This window comes from Solanum verrucosum, unplaced genomic scaffold, assembly GCF_900185275.1.
Source record: "Solanum verrucosum unplaced genomic scaffold, falcon-dt-bn FXZP01000280.1, whole genome shotgun sequence".
Taxonomy (NCBI): Eukaryota; Viridiplantae; Streptophyta; class Magnoliopsida; order Solanales; family Solanaceae; genus Solanum; species Solanum verrucosum.
Genome location: NW_026019982.1, coordinates 1,951,874 through 1,971,237, shown reverse-complemented (window position 1 = coordinate 1,971,237; position 19,364 = coordinate 1,951,874). Strand labels below are relative to the sequence as shown.

Here is a 19,364-nt window from a genome sequence, read left to right as displayed (position 1 = left end):
GGTAATTTCTATTACCTTTTCTATTTCTTGATATTCATGATAAGAAATTTTATCTCTTGCAAACATTCTTTGCATTCTACTCAGTAGGTTATCTTCCTACTTTGAGATTTAGTTTTAATCCTTGGATTTTCCTAAATGTTTCTCCATCAAAGGTTGCTTTTAAAGCATATCCTCGATGATCCTCTTCTGTTTCTAGAATTTGAACAGAATCATTTCTTTCTTTTATTTCTTTATTCATTTTTAGTCAGATTCTTCTGAACTACTAGAATATTCTTCATATATTTCATTGAAGAAATCATCACTTTCTATAGATTTTATTGATTCTAGATCTGAATCAATATCTATTCTGTCTATTTTAGAGATTTTGACTCGTTTTTTGCTACATTCATAACTTTTATGGCCTTCTTCGCCACAATTATAACACTTGCATTTATCAGCAGGTTTTGTTTTTAGAAAATCTCTTTTCTTTTTATAATATTTTTTTCTAGGTATATACTTCTGTTTTGAGAAGATTTTTCTCCTTTTCAAACCTTTTTTGAATTGTTTTCTTTTTTTGTATGGTCTATCATCACATCCCCATTGAGTAGATGCTTTTGTATCATTACAATAAATTTGTGTATTTATTCTTTTAGCTTTTCTTTGAATGTTATGAGACATACAAAGTTGACTAAGTCGATTCTTTAGAAAATTAATTCTTTGACCAAAGAGTATCTCCCTTTTTATTTTCTTTTTCATATTCTTCTCTGAAGTATTTTGCCCAGAAGCCTAGTAGTTTTTGATAGTATTTTTCTAGGTATGGTAACATTTCTTTCCCACTATCAAATACTTTATTAATAATATTCTTCGAATTCACAAGTGTATTCTTGAATATAACTCATTTTACAAAATTTGTAATTTTTCTAATTGTTCTTTAGCAATGGTTCTTATAGTTTCTTTGTTCTCTTTTATATTTCCTTGTCCACCAAGAACTCATTTGCTATGTATTGTTTTAAATTTGTTATACCTTCTTGTACAGAGTTTTTTAATCCCTTTAAGGTATCATTTTTAACTATATTTTCTGCATCTTCTGTTAATCCAGAAAACCAATCATTTACTTTTCCCATGAAAGTGTTTATCATGATGGTATATTTTTCTTCATCTGTGTAGTTTCCTTTTCCCAAAAGGAAATATAGGAGCATATTTTGAGACCATAAGTCTAAGCTATTTTCTGGATCTCTTTTTGCATTCAAGATCAAGAAATTGAGCTCCAATGTCTCCAGTTGGAAGCCTATTTGGCATGAATTTTGATTTGTTATTATCATGAAAATGTTTTGAAAATTCATTGTTTTTCTTTGCCTTATTAGCAAAATTTCTATTATCTTGTTCTGGCTCTTGCCATTCTTGTTTCATTGAAGTAGATGCTTCAAACTTTCCTTGGGGTCCTCCTGTTTCCCCTTTGTTCATGAATATTTTTAGTTCGTCTGAAAGACTTAGATCTTCCATTGAATAGACTAATTCATCTAGTTCATTCATTATTTTGTGATTCTTTTTCTTCAGAATTAAGTTCTTCCGAATTATCTTCTACATTTGTTTTTAGATCATATAAATCTTTTTCTTTCTTTTTTTGTTTTTCAAGGAAATTTTGGATTAATATTTCATCCATGCTTCCTTTTTGATAGGTACTTGCACTTGCATGCCTTTTGTTTAGTAAGTCTTCTATATATTTTTGACTAACCTTTTTGTCAAACTTATCAGTTTTTTCTATCATGTTTGTTATTTTTCCTGAAAGATTTTCTTTTATATAATTAATTTCTATTTCTATCATTTTTAACCGTAAGGTTAATTGTTTTTGACTTTCTATTAAGTCTTTTAGAAGTTCAGAGACTTCTTTTAAACTCATTTTATTCTGAATAGTAATAATCAAAAGTATCCATCATATTAGTTTCATTATGAAAAACTATATGAATTGTATATTAATTCTTGTCTGTCTTCCTCTTTTCTAATTCTAAGAGCAATTATAGAGACTATTTTTCTTTTTAGATCTTCATCTAAATTTTTCATTATTTTTAGTATTGTTACTAAAGTTTCGTATTCTATATACCATAAAGGTTTTTACTAGATTTCTATCTAGTATCATATTTTCTTTTAGCAACTTGGCTCTGATACCATTATTTTCTTGCTGTTTATTTTAAACAGGGTAGCGGATAAATATGTAAATACTGTTTTTAAGCAGTAAATATTCTATAATTTTTTAAGATATTTAGAGCATCTTGATATTCATAAAGGTTTTACTAGATTTATATATATATATATATATATATATATATATATATATATATATATATATATATATAATGTGTAATTAATTAAATTATTCTTATGTAATAAGTATTTCTTTAAAATCCAATATTATTAAAATATAAAAATATAATTAAAAAATATGTTAATTTTTTATCGTGAATTATTTAAATGACATCTGTGATAAATAAAAAATTGACTCTTTGTCTTTTTCTCAGTAAAATTTGAATTCTGTCCTTTTTTTCAGGGGTAGAGTTGAGAAAAATAAAACATAAAAAATATAAAAAATAAAAACACTGGCTTTAGAGCCCACAGTCGCCGTAAAACCACTGGTTTATCACTTTCTAGATTCTTCCCCCTTTGCTCCTTTACATCAGTATTGTGCCTATATATTTAGCCCCAATTTCTCTACATCATACAACTCAAAAACATTCAAATGTACAAGCAATCAAAACATCATTGAATCAATTCATATAGTATATCAAAAACAAAGCAGGAAAAAAAAAGTGATTAATTTTGTAAGAAATTTAATCAAAATGAGTTCAAGCAGGAGAGCGTGGATTGCAGCAGCCAGTGTTGGAGCAGTGGAGGCTTTAAAAGATCAAGTTGGATTGTGTAGATGGGATTATCCATTGAAGTGTTTGGCACAACACACAAAGAATAACATGAGATCTTACTCTCAAGCTAAGAAACTTTCTTCTTCTCTGATTGCAAAGAGTGAAAAGACAGAGCAATCTGAAGAATCTCTGAGAAAAGTTATGTATTTGAGCTGTTGGGGTCCAAATTGAAGATTTTAATAGTGATGATAGGAGACAGTATAAAATGTAAAATTAGGCTATGATTGTAAATAGGACATACTGTATTAGTTAAGGTCATGCCATTTCAAAGATAAGCATGTATCTTGAAATCTTCCGACAATTGTATGTGAAAAAACTCTATGAATAGAGTTGATCTTTCGGTGAATTCAGGCATTAACGGATCAACTAATTATATCACTTCCAGCTAGCATGCTTAATTATAAGTAATGCTGTAATACTAATGAATATGCATATGGTTTTGAAATTTGAAATTCTTAAACAATCATTAAGCAAATCAAGCACTCTCTTGTATCTCTAATTATTTGTTCAATTTTTCTTTTTCTTTCTCAATTTTGACAAATCAATAAAGTTTTTTTCTTTATCTATTATAATAATATTTCAAATAAATTAGAGAGTTGGAAGAAAAAGTAAAATCCAGGTTAGAAATTTGAGATCCTAAATTTTAGAATAGAAGATAAAAATATAACAAAGCATGCTTTCCTTTAATTCCTTACTATTGAGTTAAAATATTAGAGAAAAGGCTTAAAATAGTCCCTCATCTTTGTGTTAAGATTCAAAGTTATCATTGAATTTTCATATGGAGTATTAATAGTCTCTCATGTTTGCAATATTGGTGCACTTTTGGTCCTCCTTCAAAATTTTGCCTAATGTTTTTTAACATTGATTTTATTCATAATTTATGTATGGTATGTTTAATCGTCATTTTATATATTTAGTAGAAATAATAACTTCATGTGAGGGATTGTGAGAAGAAAAATGCATTGATTTGTTTAGTAAAAATCGTATTGCAGGTAAAATCGAGAGGTTCATCACGATGATTTCACGTGCAATAGTACAATTTTTTCTTTTCTTGCAATGTTATACATTAAAATGTTTTTAGTTTAACTGCAGTAATATTTATACTGAGCAAAATAAAGTGTTTTTCTTTTCACCTTCTCTCACATAGAGTTTATATTTCTACTAAATATATAATAAGACGATGGGACATTCTTTACATAAAATTATGAACAAAATTAATGTTAAAAAATAGGCAAAAATTTAGAGAAGGATCAAAAGTACACCAATATTGCAAACATAAGAGACTATTAGTGCTCCATATAAAAATTCAAGAATGATTTTCAGTCTTAATCCAAAAATGAGGACTATTTTGGGCCTTCTCTCAAAACATTACGTCTGAAAAAAGACTTTGTTTCTTTTGGTAGATCCACAAATCTGTTATTCTGTATCAATTCTTAACATGACCATTGACCGTACAGAATAACGGGGCAGTACTATTATCGTTGCCATATGTATATGGCCAATATATCAAATTTATTCTACGTCATATATTTGTAGATAGTTTATTAATTATCCTTGAGCTGTATCAGAAATCTTAACATACCTTAATTTGGTAACTCAAATTTTAGTATTATTTAATTTATTTAATTATATTTCTTATTAAAATATTACGTAAATTTTAAGGATAATTTTGTTTATTATTATCCATATTCCATCATATACGCTGATCGAGTTAAGCTGAAATAATCTTTGATTTTGACCAGAGTTAAGCTGATCGAGTTAAAATATAATCGAATCCAAGTCAAGTCGAACCTAAATAAGTTAAAAAAGTTATATTTGTACACACTACAACGTTAGATTATTTGTTTACCTAGTGAGTATCACATGATACTTTTTAAATATCCTTCCCATGGTTTAGGCTCTAGTGGCCAAGTGGCAGATCTAAGATTTTAAGGTTGTGGGTGATCTGAAAATGGTGGAGTCAAAAATATAAAAAGACATGTTAACAGTGAAATTCGAACTCAAACTCAACAACACTAAAAGAACCTTAAACACCCACCCAAGAGCAAATGGACCAGCCAAATCATTTGTTCATTGGGTGCTCTATGTTAATTTTATACAAATATCTCTTAATTTCAACATAGATATATATATTCGGAGACGAGGTTAATGGGTACTCAAGCTCCCGGCGGACTCCATGTGGGTCCTCCCCTGGGCCAGACTGCCCAGTCAGCCAGTGGGTTTTCATTTATCTACCCAATCCGTGTGCATCCATCTCAAGTACTCATTGTTTTATGTATGCATTTTGGCATTATGCACATCATTCTGCTAACTGCAGAAATGTACATTCTTATCCACTCTCTATAACTGAAATTTTGGAAAACCATGCTCCAAAACCACGTGAATTGAGATAAAAGCCAATAATTTTATTGAGACGCACTTATCTATAAATTCAAAAGCATCAAATCGCTGAGAATTCAACCAACACAATATCGAAAGCAAATTAAACCTTTCACAAACTTATATTAGAAAAATGAGTTCAACAATCAGGGCATGGGTTGCAGCAGTAAGCGTGGGAGTGGTAGAGGCACTGAAAGATCAAGGAGTGTGTAGGTGGAATTACACAATCAGAGTCATAAATCAGCACGCAAAGAACAATCTACGCTCATATTTACAGGCCAAAAAAATGTCTTCTCAATCCTCTTCTTCTTCTTTGGTTTCTGCTAACAGTAAAGTAAAGCAATCTGAAGAGTCTCTGAGGAAAGTCATGTATTTGAGCTGTTGGGGTCCATATTGATCAATCATAATAGCAGTTATATCTAATTATTGCTGTCATGTACATAGTTTTTGACAATATTGTAAATGATTTTGAGAGCTTGGCCTAAATTGCTCAATCAATGGAATTTTTTTTTTCTGCAATCCCAAATATCTGGAAATTATACTCAATTCTAGTGGTTTTCATTTGGTTTCGTGTTATTTGACTTGTGTAATTCTTTTTTATATTTTTCAATTTTGTAGATATATAATTTTTATATTAAACCAATTCAATCACATAGATTAATATGTTTTGGTTCGAATATTACGGAGAATCTGATATTGATCATCCAAAAATATATACATTTGAGAAGAGTTATGCCATGCCTCCCATTCCCTAAAGAAAATTGAACATGTTCAATTTTGTACCATAGGGTAGGTAATTAGGATTTCTAGTGTACAAATTACTACTATTTATCTCAATTTATATGACTTATTTTTCTTTTTAGTCAGACTAAAAAAGAATGATACATTTCTTTATTAAGTAATAATTTAACTTTAAAATATCTATTTTATTTTTAATGAAATGATTTATAATCACACAAATTCTACCATGGGACTTTATACTGAGTCACTTACCTCACCTAAAATGGGATGAGTACTGAATTAAGGACTCTTCCTAATAAATTTGTTCCTATCCAAAGTAAATAAGGGATGTGCGGGCCTAATTTTTTTGTGAATCCAAAAACATATTATACTATTATTTTCATTGTTTTGTACACTTTTAAGTCGGTCCTAGATCCTAATGTCCACATAATTTTCAAACTTAGGTATTAGGGGTGTGATAGTTGACCTTTTGACCGGCCACTGACCTGCTTTTGATTACTGAAAAATAAATTTATTTTGAATTATCTTTGGTTAGAATTTTAAAAAAAAAATTAAACTAACTGAAGGTGATCAGATTTCAGAATATACACATTTCAAAGGTTGCATTAATCTCATCTGAATTCCAAATACCTTATATTAACCATACTCTATTCACAAATCATTTAGCTATTAATTATGACAAGCTAGTTAAAGAGTTTGCGAGTTTACAGTTTTAACAAGATGAAGGCCTAAATTTTCTTTTTTGGAGCTGAGTTTCTGTCATTATCGAATTCATAATTTTACATTTCATGTAAGTTGGAGTCGAGCAAACACTAGTGAGTGACTATCATACCATATAAATCGAAACCAAATGAAAAAAATATTGAATCATAGTTGATTAATTCAGTATGATAATATAGTATTTCGAGGCCATAATTTTACATTATTATATATAAATAAATCATAATAACTAACTTACAATACTGTATAAATCAAAATGAAAGCTACCAGATTACATATATATCGAATAAATGCAATATCATAATAGTAAATAATATTTTTAAGAATTAAAACTCAAAATTCTCTGAATTTTTCTCAGTGTACCATATAGTACGATGAATACCCCTACTTTAAAGCACGTAGTTTGTGGGTCCGCCGTCATCTTACTGTATTTATTACGGCGTTACATCATTCTGCTCCTCTCATAATAATCCAAAACAAGATTGCAAATTCAATTTGCTACTTCAATGAACCATCCACCCTCAAATAGCTAGTAATTCTTGAAATACCCACTATACCCTCAAAATTATCATCATAAAAAATTACGCGTAAGGGTAGAAATGTACATTCACAGTCACAATCGTAACTGACATTTAGAAAACCATGCTCCGAAGCCACCAAAATGAAAAATTAGGCGGAGGAGCAAAAATGTACATCTACAGCCACAATAGTAACTGAAATTATAGAAAATCGTGCTCCAAAGCCACAAGATATGCACAAGGGTAGAAATGTACATTCACATAGTGGTGGAGCCAAGTTTCGACTAAGGAATGTCAAAATATAAAGAAATAAAATTACGTCAAAGCTAAGAAGTGTCAATATACACTATATATATATTCAAAGTTTACATAGCTATATAATATAATTTTCTGACGAAGGGTATCCGTCAATACCCCTCTGTGGGTCTACCACTACATCCAAAACCACAATAGTAACTGAATTTTTAGAAAAACCATGCTCCAAAGCCACGGGAATGAAAAATTATGCACAAGGGCAAAAAAGTACATTCACAGCCATAAATATAACTGTAACTGAAATTCTAGAAAAACAATGCTCCAAAGCCGCAAGAATTGAGAGCTAAAAGCCACTAGTTTTATTGAGCCGCCGCACTTACCTATATATTGAGAAGCATCAAATCCATGAGAATTCAACCAAACAACCAACACAATATCCAATTAGCAAAGATTTTCAAGAAATCAAAAATTAAATTTAGAAAATGAGTTCAACAAGCAAGGCATGGGTTGAGGCAGTGAAAGATCAAGGAGTGAGTAGGTGGAATTGCACCATCAAAACAATAAATCAGCATGCAAAGAACAATATAAAGTCATATTCACAGGCCAAAAAAATCTCTTCTCAATCTTCTTCTATGGTTTCTTCAAACAGTAAAGCAAAGCAGTCTGAAGAGTCACTTAGGAAAGTTATGTACTTGAGCTGTTGGGGTCCATATTGAATCCTAATAATAGTGTTGTTTTTTGTAATTCTAGTTTGAGGCCCAATTGCTCAGTACATATATTATTAATGGAAAGAAATATTTGAGCAATCTAGATATCTTGAATCAGTTCTTTGATGAATCTCTGTGATAATTTTGTTACTAAGAGACATGTTGCTTTGCATTCATTTCGCTAAGCTAGCGTCTTATCATAGATATTGGATCAGATTTTGAAAAATTATTTTTGAATATCTATTTGGTCATATTAAAAGATGATATAGTAAAATGATTATTCCTAACCCTTCTATTTTTTATTTTTTAAAAAGCGTGTCAAGTGAATACTGGACAAGTCAGAAAATAGACGAAGGGAGTTCATCTTTGTAGTATAGTTCGTTACAATAACATTTCACTAAAATATAGCCTGATTTTCTCCAGACCTGATTTTTCATATTATATTTTACTTCTCTATGACAACATTCAACCTATAACAACATAGTGATACACTCATTGTAAAAATACCATTCTATAGCAACCATATTCAAATATCGTGCAATAATATTTTCCAAGAAATATATTATATATAAAAATAAAATTTTAAAATATTTATGATATCATTATATTAATGTGATGCACAGTAGTAAATTTTAAGTACGAATATCTAACAAGAAAAAATGTATTTAACTGGTACCCATCAATTATAATCATAATTTCACGAGAAAAAAAATGTATATGCTTTTTTACATTCATACTCTTTCTATTTGGTTAAATTAGTTAGCAGATACATATATCATACATGATTTTTTTTTATACACAATTAATTAATTATTAATTAATTTTGTATACTTTTATTTATAATTGTTAAATAAGATCAAAGCGTCATATAACAACACTTCACTATAACCATTAAGAAGTTTTCAGACCAACACTACAATAGATTTGATTGTAGTGTGTTTTTCTTTGGACTTTGATGCAAATATTTGTTGGTATGTGCGGCAATGCATATGAAAAGTTGTAATTTTTAGAAGAAAAAATGGTTAATTGCCCTTTCAAAAATCAGACTAATAGAATTAAGAAGAACTTTCACATATAGCCACTCAAAAATAGCATAATTACTCTCCATGCATAGCTATAGTTTGATAATTACAATTCGTAGGTATATATCATAGAGAGGAGAGAGGCGAGCGAGACTGGGAGAGAGAGGAGAGAGGCGAGCGAGAGACGGCAAAGAGTGGGAGAGAGGTGAATTGTATATGTATATTGGTTAGATAATTATTTATTATACATATGTATTTGTATATATGGAAAGCAAGATTGGAAGATGGAGGAGAGAAGCGAACGAGATTGGGAGAGGGAGGAGAGAGGCAAGCGAGATTGAGAGAGGATGGAGAGAGGGCATAGAGTGGGAGAGAGGTGAATTGTATATGCATATTGGTTAGATAATTGTATATTATACATATGCATTTGTATATATGGCAAGCGAGATTGGGAGGGGGAGGAGAGAGGCGAGCGAGAGAGTGGGAGAGAGGTGAATTGTATATGTATATCGGTTAGATAATTGAATATTATACATATGTATTTGTATATTCTTGTGAATTATACATATACAAACGTGACTAATTATACAAATTCGAAGTCAGCAAACGTAATTAATGTATAATGTTAGTCGCGAGTGGTAATTATAGCAAACTATAGCTATAATGAGTAATTAAGTAGTATAAATTTGCTTAACCACGTAATTTTCCCTAGAATTAAATCAATTAAATTATAGACATGCAATTCACAAAGGAAAAATTGTATATAATAGCAAACTATTAATTCAAATTAAATGATATAAACATAGTTTGATTTAATTGTACCCCATAGCAAACTGTTGCTATTTCGCCTCTCTCCTGGTGAATCTCACTCGCCAATCTCGTTCTCTCCCTCGCCTCTCTCTCTTTTATACAAACGCAATGTATAAAATGAGTGTTGTGTTTGTATAAAGCGGGAGAAAATTGTATATATACATATATTTTTGTTCTCCTCTCTCCCCTCTTCCGGATCTCGCTCGTCACTCTCCCAGATCTTGCTCGCCAATCTCTCCCTCGCCTCTCTCGCTTATACAAACAAAAATGTATAAATTGTGTTTCTGTTTGTATAAAACGAGAGAAAATTGTATATACACATGCAAATACATATATCTTCATCCTATACACTTATAATTATACAATATAAATATTTCTCTGCCCAGTTCTCTTTTGCCTTTCTCTCTTTTTCGCTTTATACAAACACAAATTATACAATTGATCTTTTGTATATGTATACCAAAACAAAAACAGATTATATACAACTGCTTTCTTTGTATATGTATAGCGAAATATACATATTTATGTTTATTATGAAGCACAATTATGCAAATTATAGCTATAACATATAAATATGATTTTTGTGTCTGCTATATGTGAAGGTTGCTCATTCACAAATCTACCAGTTGTGTAAATGTTGAAATTGGGCCTCTAAACATATTATACTTTTGTGATTTACTCCGTGAGGACACTCATTTAATTCTTGGCCCCGCTAACAAAACAAATTTAGATTTTATCATCTTCTTCTTACAATAAACTCATTTTAGCAATAAGTTTGAAAAATTGCCACGATCGTTTTAGTATTTATGACTAAAATCCTAGCAATTCCTGATTAGAATTTTTGGCTATCACCGTAACTTATTAGTAAGGCAAGTCTTTAAATAATCAGAGGCATATCCAGGAGTTTGAAATGATGGGTGCATTATTACGAAAAGATGGATCTAAGATATAAATTTGATCGGTTTAACATTTTTAGGTTTTTATCACTAAAAATAATTAAAAATTTAAAATTATAGGTCCAAAATTATTTTTACCTATCCAAATCACTTAGAGAGGGTGTTATCGCACGGTATGATACTTCAAGTGTGGGTTCACATATCTATATTTAAATATTTTTAGAAAAATATAACATTATTATATTTGATTTCAGGAGGGAGCATGTGAGCTCGGTGACCCATCTTGGATATGCCTCTTAGTCTTTCCCAATATCTAATAAGAAATCATGAACCTACCAATATTTTTATCTAGATTTCGGTGAAACGGTTAAAATTTAAACGACGACACTTTTAATGAATTAACACGTTAGAATACAATCATTACTCATTTTAGCTACCAAAACGGTCTATTTGGATGAACATCAAGGGAGGACTCTTCCTTAAATCTTTAAATTTTTATAGGTCCACAAAATTTTTTTATAAGAAATTTAGAATAGTGTAATTTGAGATTGGTCAAAGAGTAGGGTCAATTACAAAGAAGGCAATAATCATTGAAACTAGGGCCATAGTGTTCAAACCTTCAACCAAGTAATTAAAAAAAACAAAATGATTACAAATACGAGTAAAATCTATAATTGCTTCAATAGAAGGATTAGTTCGAATAATTAGATTATGCTAGTGGGGGCGATTGGTTGATATCGCCCAACTATTCGACAAATGGTAGGAAAAAGAAAAAGATCAGCATAAAATTATACCGTCAATCAAACACAATATAAATTTAATCGTAAACTTAATTTTGAATATCTCATCTTATCCATCATATTAACTTGAGATTATTTTATTCTACCTTCTAAATAAAATAATTTAGTTCTAAAAATTATAATCCCGAAATAATTTAATCCACATACCAAACAATCCAGTACTAGAGGGCCACATGGGAGTATCATCAAATAACAAATTGCCTATGTTGTTCTCTTCATTAGATCCTAGAATATATTCTGGCGTCTAGCATAAAGTGCATCACACCAAATTATGCCTTTCAATGCATGCTCAACTTTAATTTGAAAACTTTACATTTTTTCCCCTTTTTAGCGCAATTTAGTACATTAATTGGTTTGAAGCAAATACTCGATGTGAATACAAGATGTGTTAGAATATAATTCTTGAGGTCTTTCTTTATTATTTAACCCTTCTTAATTTCATTATTATTCATTGTGAAGCACAAACACAAATTATTATTTTGGTTGGTTTTTAATTTAAGATAAAAGCAGACAATTTACTAATGTTGGTTAATTTAATATGTTAGCAGTAAACATTTATCTTTATGTTATTCTTAGTTGTCAACATAATTTAATGACTTGCGTAACATCAATGACATGGGTGATGGGTGCACTCAGATCAAACAAACCTGATCGTCAAGAGCTTATCAATGTTGTAAATTGCAGATATTTGTTGAAAATTAATAATATGACCATCAAACTTATTGCTATTTTTTAAAAAGAAAATAATATTGAATATTTTATCTTAGCAGATTTATGTCACGTGACTTAAAGAAACACTTGCAAGGATTTTGTCGAAGTACTTTTCATTGTATCTGGAGAAAAAGAAGATCGAATGAAATCAAATCTATAAAACGCACTAGTAAAGAGAATACATTAACATATAAGTTAAACGTACAAGTAACTCATGCATATTACGCCACCAATGATATGTTACAGTGGATGAGACTGCTTCTCTTTTAATTAGAGGTCTCAAGTTTGAACTAGTATGGAACAATTTTTGGTAGGAAGCAGTATCCTCCAAATGAAGCCTTACCTGACATAAATCTGAATTAGTCAAACTCCAATATAAATACTAAACATCAAATAAACAAAAAAAAACTCACGCAAATCACTCTATAATGTGAAAGGGAAAAGAAACAAAAAGAAAAACAGAAAGTGGGGAAACTCAAGAGAGAGGCAAAAGAAAACAAGCAATCACTAATGAAAATGGACGAATGAGAAGAAGTTAAAATACTCCCTTTATTATAAAAATAAGTATTCCTTCCGTTCAAATTTATATGAGTTAGTTTAACTTAACATGAAATTTAAGAAAGAAAGACTTTTGAAACTTATGAGGATAAAATAAGTTTTATATATATATATATATATATTGCTAAAAATCATTTCATTGAGATTAAAATAAGTATTTTAAAGTTACATTATTACATAATATAAAAATATATTATTTTTTTTCGACGGACTAAAACAATCCTAAAAAATGAAACACAGTGAGTAGTATTTTTTTGTTTGGACGCATCATTCATTCTTAAAAACTAGGATATATTTTTACTAACTATAGCTCTTTCGTAGTTTCCTTAATTTCTCTTTATTATTATTATTATTATTATTATTATTATTGTTATTATTATTATTATTATTGTTATTATTATTATTATTATTATTATTATTATTATTATCTTTTGGATCATGTAAAATATCAACAGCAAATTGAAAAAAAAATAATTAAAATGTTATTTATTTTGAAACACGAGAATTTACGATACAACTTTTTATTTGAACAGAGCCAAACCAACAGCAGCAATAACTGTGTCACACCCCCCATACACACATTATGACAACAACCCATCATTCCCACGCTATGTAACTCGCATCCTATGCCTCCCCACCTCACCCCACCCCTCACACACAATACCCACCACTCCCTAAATTGCTCCTACTAAAAATTGCCTAGTACTACTACTACTACCAGAAAACCAAAAAGTGCCCAACAGAGAAAGCACAGCAATGGCACTTGCTAATGAAAAATCTGTATCTGATGGCAAAATTTGGGGTCTTTGTAAACTACCATTTTGGCATTCAACTAGTAGCTCTGTGGCTGCTTCTTCCTCTTCTATTGCTTCTTCTTCTTCATCTTTTAGGCAACACCATAATGGCATTTCTGTGGATCATCACTCTAATATTCATGCTCCTCTTAAGGTTTCTTCTGTAGCGAAATCACTTCTTCCAACTCGTCGCAAGCTCAGCCTTGATCCACAAAACAAGCTTTACTTTCCATGTATGTTCATCACTTTTTGCTGATTTTTTTACTTTTTTTTTGGATATACCCATCTAATTGTTTGTTATGAAATTAGATCATGCTACACATTTTCATATGGCATAATTTGTTGATTTCTTATAACGTAGATAATTGAGTAATTTTGTTACTCTCACCGTTTCAATTTATGTGTTTTTCTTATTATTATTAAAAAAGGATGTCTTTTTCTATCTTTAGTAACTCTCTAATGTTTAAGATGACAAGATTCAAAGGGCATTTTTGGTAGTTACACAGATATTTTTAGTTTATGATCATGAGATTCAAAGGTTCTCCACTTATTTTCTTAAGCGGACGTTTGACCATGTTTGATTGTGAAATTTGAAAAAAAAAAAATTGATTTCAAAATGAAAAGTGATTTTTGAAAATTGGAGTTGTGTTTGACTGGTACAAATAGGAATTGTTTTCGACTTTTTGTGAGTAATTTGGAGTGAAAAAAGTGAAAACACCTTATGTTCGAACGTGGTTCAACTTCGGAAAATAAGTGAAAAAATTTGACGACCAAATGCCTTCTAAGTTAAGTAACTAGTCAAACTAAAGACACTGAAATTGAAACTAAGGGAGTACTTTTTCTATTGCAAATTTTTGTCTTAATTTGGATTTAATAGAAAGAAAGTTTCATGCATTACTTTTATGTTTACTGTAATGGATTTATTTATTTCATAGCTACTTCACCAGGAGTATAAGTTTATGAAATGTAATGGCCTAGTATTAACTAAATTGTTGTAATTTTGTTCTGTTCTATTATATTGAATGAAACTTGACTATTTTTAGTAGTAGTAATAATTCTTATGTCTTAAGGTTTATCTTTCAATATTTGTTTCTTTTCATATCTATATTTACTTATTATTGGATTATGCTTATTCTTTTTTTTCCCTTTTGTAGATGAGCCTGGTAAACAAGTCAAGAGTGCTATTAGAATCAAGAACATTACCAAGAATCATGTGGCCTTCAAGGTACATAATTACTCTAGCCTCAATTTTCTTGTTTTGGTGGTCCTAATAGTTGATATTTTATTTTTTGCTGATGTGAAATGTGCTTAGTACTTAATACTCATTATGTCAATTTCATAATCTCCATGATTAGTGCAACAAGTCACTTTAATTCCTCACTAGGCCAACTTTTTCTGAGTTGGTTGATAGTACTAATGCTTTAAAGACAATCTGTTTAAAGTTGGGCCATTTTTTTTTTGTTAATTTAAGAGTAACTCTGCATGTTGATGATTGAAATGATGATGAATTGTGGTTAGTGGGCAACACCATTATTATGAGATCTATGGATAGTGAAATTGGATCTCCCACAGCTGATTTGTCTATTTATAATATATTGTATTGAAACAAGATCAACCATTTCTTAATTAATATAAGATAGTTGCTTTAAGCCAAGGGTCTATCGTAAACAACCTCTCTACCTTCACAAGGTCAAGGTAGGGGTAAGGTTGTGCGTTCTCACCAGTCACCACCCTACCCAAACCCAACCCAACCTGTGGGATTACACTGGGTTTGTTGTTGTTGTTGGTAGTTGCTTTATTACAGAGATTTTCTCCTTGTTTTTGTTAGACTAATAACTCTTACTTCAATTGCATTTCTTCTTTTCCTGAGAAGACTCATATTTGAAAAAAAAAAAATTGGATAAAGGTAACAACTTTTGTATATGGCAAACTTAAATCTGCACAGAATCAACAGCTCACAGAAACACTACATGCATAGCTTGTGTCCACTTCTCGTGTCCCCCATGCAAATCACACAAATAATATCATCAACACAAAGGCAGTGTGGAACGCCACATTTACAATTCAGAACACAAAAAACAGTGGCCTTGTTCTTCTTATTCTATAATATCTAAGATTGATTCTGAATAATCGAGAATTCCTGTTTACACCATAAGTGAAGTAACAGTAAACAGTTCATCTTAATCTTCTGAATAGAGCTAAATCTATCCTCAAAGCATCTCGTATTTCTTTCCTTCTAAATAATCTACCTTATATATGCAGTAATAGTTTTCCACCTATTCTTCTGTCTGACAATTCTGCCCGAGCTATTCCAGAATTCCATTTAATTCCTTCATATTCAAAAGATGATCCATCACTTCACAATGCAAAATAAGATGACTATTGTTTTCCGTCTCCTTCCCACATGAATAACGTCTTGAGCATAGCCGAGTCCCCTTGCTCTTCAAATGATCTCTGGTCATTCGGCTTCTTTAGTGATAAGCACCTTGTTAGAAACTTTACTTTCCATATTTGTTTCCAAGGCCATAGATTAACTTGTTCATGACCAGCATAAGAAGATTTGACAGTGTAGTTGCCCTTTCTATGTTTGTTTCAAGTTCTATTTGTAATATTTATCTGTATACTGTTGGTATTCAGACATGTTCTCTAATTTTACTTGATTGTGCTATCTCAGTTTCAAACAACTGGGCCAAAAAGTTGTTACATGCGGCCGCCAGGAGGTATTCTTGCTCCTGATGAAAGCCTCATTGCAACTGGTAACATCTCCACTTGGCCTTTCATGTCCTCCTGTGTGAATTGTGATGTTTAATGAAAATAGTTGCTTATTGCTATTTTACTGTGCTAATTCCATGCTTAATTAACAGTTTTCAAATTCGTCGAGCCACCTGATAATAACGAGAAACAAGTTGGCAAGAAAAGCAGGGTTAAGTTCAAAGTCATGAGCTTAAAAGTAAAAGACGATGTGGATTATGTGCCGGAGCTGGTAAGTGCTAAATAATGGTTTGCCCCTCTATGAGGGAACAGATGTATTCTCTCATGAATGTGAATAACCTGCTCAAATCCAATCTTGACTTTTAGGAACTTTATTTTTATTCATCGCAGTGATTCATATAGCTTTTTTGGAGTAGATAACTGCAATTTTCATTATTCTTCTTTTATTTTTTAGCTGGACAGGAAACTGAGTATCCTATATATTTGATCTAATATGTAGAAGTCCAAAAAAGAAGGAAAATAATAAAAAGAGAATCAATCATATGTGTGATGGAAATGTAGCATCACTTAGAACAAAATTTTGAATAACAAACAGATTGTGCCTTGAGCCATCCAATCCTTAAGTCCTTCGATAAAAACCTGTTCAGGGTCATACTGGAAGTGACATATTTCTTGTTTACACTGTGATTAGTTTCCTCTAAAGCTTACTTAGAATAACATCAAATCATTGATCTTCTTTATCTCCTATCAGTACTTCTTACTTAACAACTCTTCTCCTTTTAAGGTACTTCCATTTAACACGCGTCTTTTCTCATTTCTTTTCCTTTTTCTTTTGATGTTAATGAAAACATGCTATAGCTACAGTTTTCATGCCTGCCAGGACTATCCAGTATATAGAAGAAACTAGAAAGTAAACCGTCCACTAATAAAGAGTAGTGACCTCCCATGATGAGATGAACTTCTGATTCCTAAAAGAGTATATTACTTTCATCTTATTTTTGAAAATATAAGATATATATATATATATATAAATATAGAAAAGGCCCTGAAATGTTGTTGTTGCCACTGTCTCCTTGTAGTTGAATGCTGTTTATGCTCTTTAAAAATGTCACTGAGAGGTTGAGAGGATTTGCCGTGGTCACCTCAAGACTCTGTTCATGTGCACGTATTGTGTGTCCTCTTTGGATCAGTTCTTCAAATCAACTCACCAGCGTACCAATTAGTTTAATAACTGGATTTTATGATCTATATCAATGGAAGTTTGGTACGGATTTAAAACATGTCATGTTTGCTTCAGTGTATAGATAGAGATGAGAGCACCTATATTCATTGGTTAATATGTTAATTACCAAAAAAAAAAAAAAAAAAAAGGTTAATACGTTAACCGTTCCACATGAAAAATAGCCTATCCTTGAAGGGAAATCAACCCCGGTTGCCTGTACTTTTATACTTTTTTTTCATTTTTTAATGCAATTTATTTCTACATCCTTTTGTGCACCCCTCTCCTTTAACTCGTTAAAGAATTAGACCTTCGAACCTCCTAATGCTTGCATTCGTGCTAACGATGATTTGGATCAGTTTGACGAAAGGAGGGATGAAGTGGCAGTTGAACAAGTACTAGGTGTTGTTTTCCTTGATGCTGAACGCCCTTGCCCTGTAAGTAGGTTTTCTCTACCAAGTTTGCTCATTAGTTGAATCAGTTTTTTTCCGCAGTCTGTTTCAATTAATGTAATTGTCTAAGGTTTATGTGAAAATGGCTCTAAGGATTTCATGGCTCATTTTTCTTAGGCACTCGAGAAACTTAACCGCCAGCTAGCTGAAGCTGAGGCTGAGGTCGAGGCACGCAAAAGGCCTCCAGAAGATACAGGTCCAAAGATTGTCGGGGAAGGTCTTGTTATAGACGAATGGGTAAGTTGCCTTGCCAGTACACTAAGTTCTTATGTTCAATGCTCAGACGACATTATGTTCCAAATCAAATGCATACTAGAAACTTCTCTTGTTGCCTTTTGACCTCTTAAAATGCTATTTCGATTTACTACAACTCGATTAATAAAATTATATAACGCGCCTCATTCCAAACCACCAAGGAAATGATGAAATAGCTACAAGTGGAGCCTAAATTAATAAATTTTCTATTGCAATACAAGGCAAGAATATGGTGGTCAAGGCATTGTCATAGTATTAGTTGTTTGTAGTAATACAAGGCTAGAAGATGCTCTTTTCATCATCAGAAACAACTTGATCTCTAACCTCTTGCATTGCATTACCATAATGAAAAAAGAAAACACTATAGTAACATAAACCAGGAACTTTAGTAAAACTATTCAGTTTCGCGCTTTGAATCATGTAAAAGTATCAAAATCAATTGCCAAACATGACTTCTGTTTGTACTGTTTCAGAAAGAAAGAAGGGAAAGGTATCTCGCGAGGCAACAGGTTGATGGAGTTGATTCAGTATAATAGAAGCTCTCTTTTCTGTGGATGGTTGAGAAGAAATTCTATGATAAAGCTATTGAATTTTCAATACTATTGCCTGCAGATTAACAGATATACTTAGGCTATTTTTCTTCTCAAAATGTGAAATTAATTTTTTCATGTAATTTTTCAATCCTCTCTATTCCTGGATCCTTGTCTTTCAACTCTTGCTTGTATGTATATAAGAGAAAATTGTGAAGTCCCTTCCTTAATTGATGAACAATCACATACATTATGTTGCTTTCTTGATTGATTCTTTGGTTTCCGGAGATTTGGTTTTGTTGCACTTTACAAACTTGTTATTTAGTTTTATGTACTTTTTATGAGAGATTTTTATTTTTACAGATCGGCATTTTTATACAAAAGATTTGAA

The 19,364-nt window shown here is 30.9% G+C and overlaps 4 protein-coding genes across 5 annotated transcripts; all 4 read left to right on the top strand.

The window, feature by feature from the left end:
* Positions 1-2,777: 2,777 nt before the first annotated feature.
* LOC125817400 (uncharacterized) lies at positions 2,778-3,073 on the top strand. Its single transcript, XM_049496935.1, has one exon. The coding sequence runs from the start codon at positions 2,814-2,816 to the stop codon at positions 3,063-3,065; it is 252 nt and encodes an 83-aa protein (XP_049352892.1). The 5' UTR covers positions 2,778-2,813; the 3' UTR covers positions 3,066-3,073.
* Positions 3,074-5,406: 2,333 nt separating this feature from the next.
* On the top strand, positions 5,407-5,670 carry LOC125817399 (uncharacterized). Its single transcript, XM_049496934.1, has one exon. It carries the CDS (start codon positions 5,407-5,409, stop codon positions 5,668-5,670), a length of 264 nt encoding a protein of 87 aa, XP_049352891.1.
* A 2,319-nt stretch (positions 5,671-7,989) lies between these two features.
* LOC125817401 (uncharacterized) lies at positions 7,990-8,223 on the top strand. Its single transcript, XM_049496936.1, has one exon. The coding sequence runs from the start codon at positions 7,990-7,992 to the stop codon at positions 8,221-8,223; it is 234 nt and encodes a 77-aa protein (XP_049352893.1).
* A 5,353-nt stretch (positions 8,224-13,576) lies between these two features.
* On the top strand, positions 13,577-19,270 carry LOC125817352 (vesicle-associated protein 4-2-like). 2 transcript variants are annotated; one of them, XR_007442290.1, is made up of 7 exons: positions 13,577-14,038; positions 14,960-15,030; positions 16,480-16,561; positions 16,670-16,788; positions 18,096-18,177; positions 18,306-18,425; positions 18,917-19,270. XR_007442290.1 is itself a non-coding variant. In XM_049496883.1 (7 exons), the coding sequence occupies exons 1-7, from the start codon at positions 13,768-13,770 to the stop codon at positions 18,974-18,976; spliced, it is 801 nt and encodes a 266-aa protein (XP_049352840.1). In that variant the 5' UTR covers positions 13,577-13,767; the 3' UTR covers positions 18,977-19,270. The 2 variants fall into 2 exon arrangements, 1 of the variants encoding a protein (XP_049352840.1); XM_049496883.1 differs by having other exon boundaries at positions 18,096-18,173.
* Positions 19,271-19,364: the final 94 nt, after the last annotated feature.

Bases quoted from the DNA above. Each gene is read 5' to 3' on its own strand.
- LOC125817400 (XM_049496935.1), top strand. From the start codon at position 2,814: ATGAGTTCAAGCAGGAGAGCGTGGATTGCAGCAGCCAGTGTTGGAGCA.
- LOC125817399 (XM_049496934.1), top strand. From the start codon at position 5,407: ATGAGTTCAACAATCAGGGCATGGGTTGCAGCAGTAAGCGTGGGAGTG.
- LOC125817401 (XM_049496936.1), top strand. From the start codon at position 7,990: ATGAGTTCAACAAGCAAGGCATGGGTTGAGGCAGTGAAAGATCAAGGA.
- LOC125817352 (XM_049496883.1), top strand. From the start codon at position 13,768: ATGGCACTTGCTAATGAAAAATCTGTATCTGATGGCAAAATTTGGGGT. The intron at 15,031-16,479 runs GTACATAATTAC...GTGCTATCTCAG, and splicing joins AGAATCATGTGGCCTTCAAG to TTTCAAACAACTGGGCCAAA. The intron at 18,426-18,916 runs GTAAGTTGCCTT...GTACTGTTTCAG, and splicing joins GTCTTGTTATAGACGAATGG to AAAGAAAGAAGGGAAAGGTA.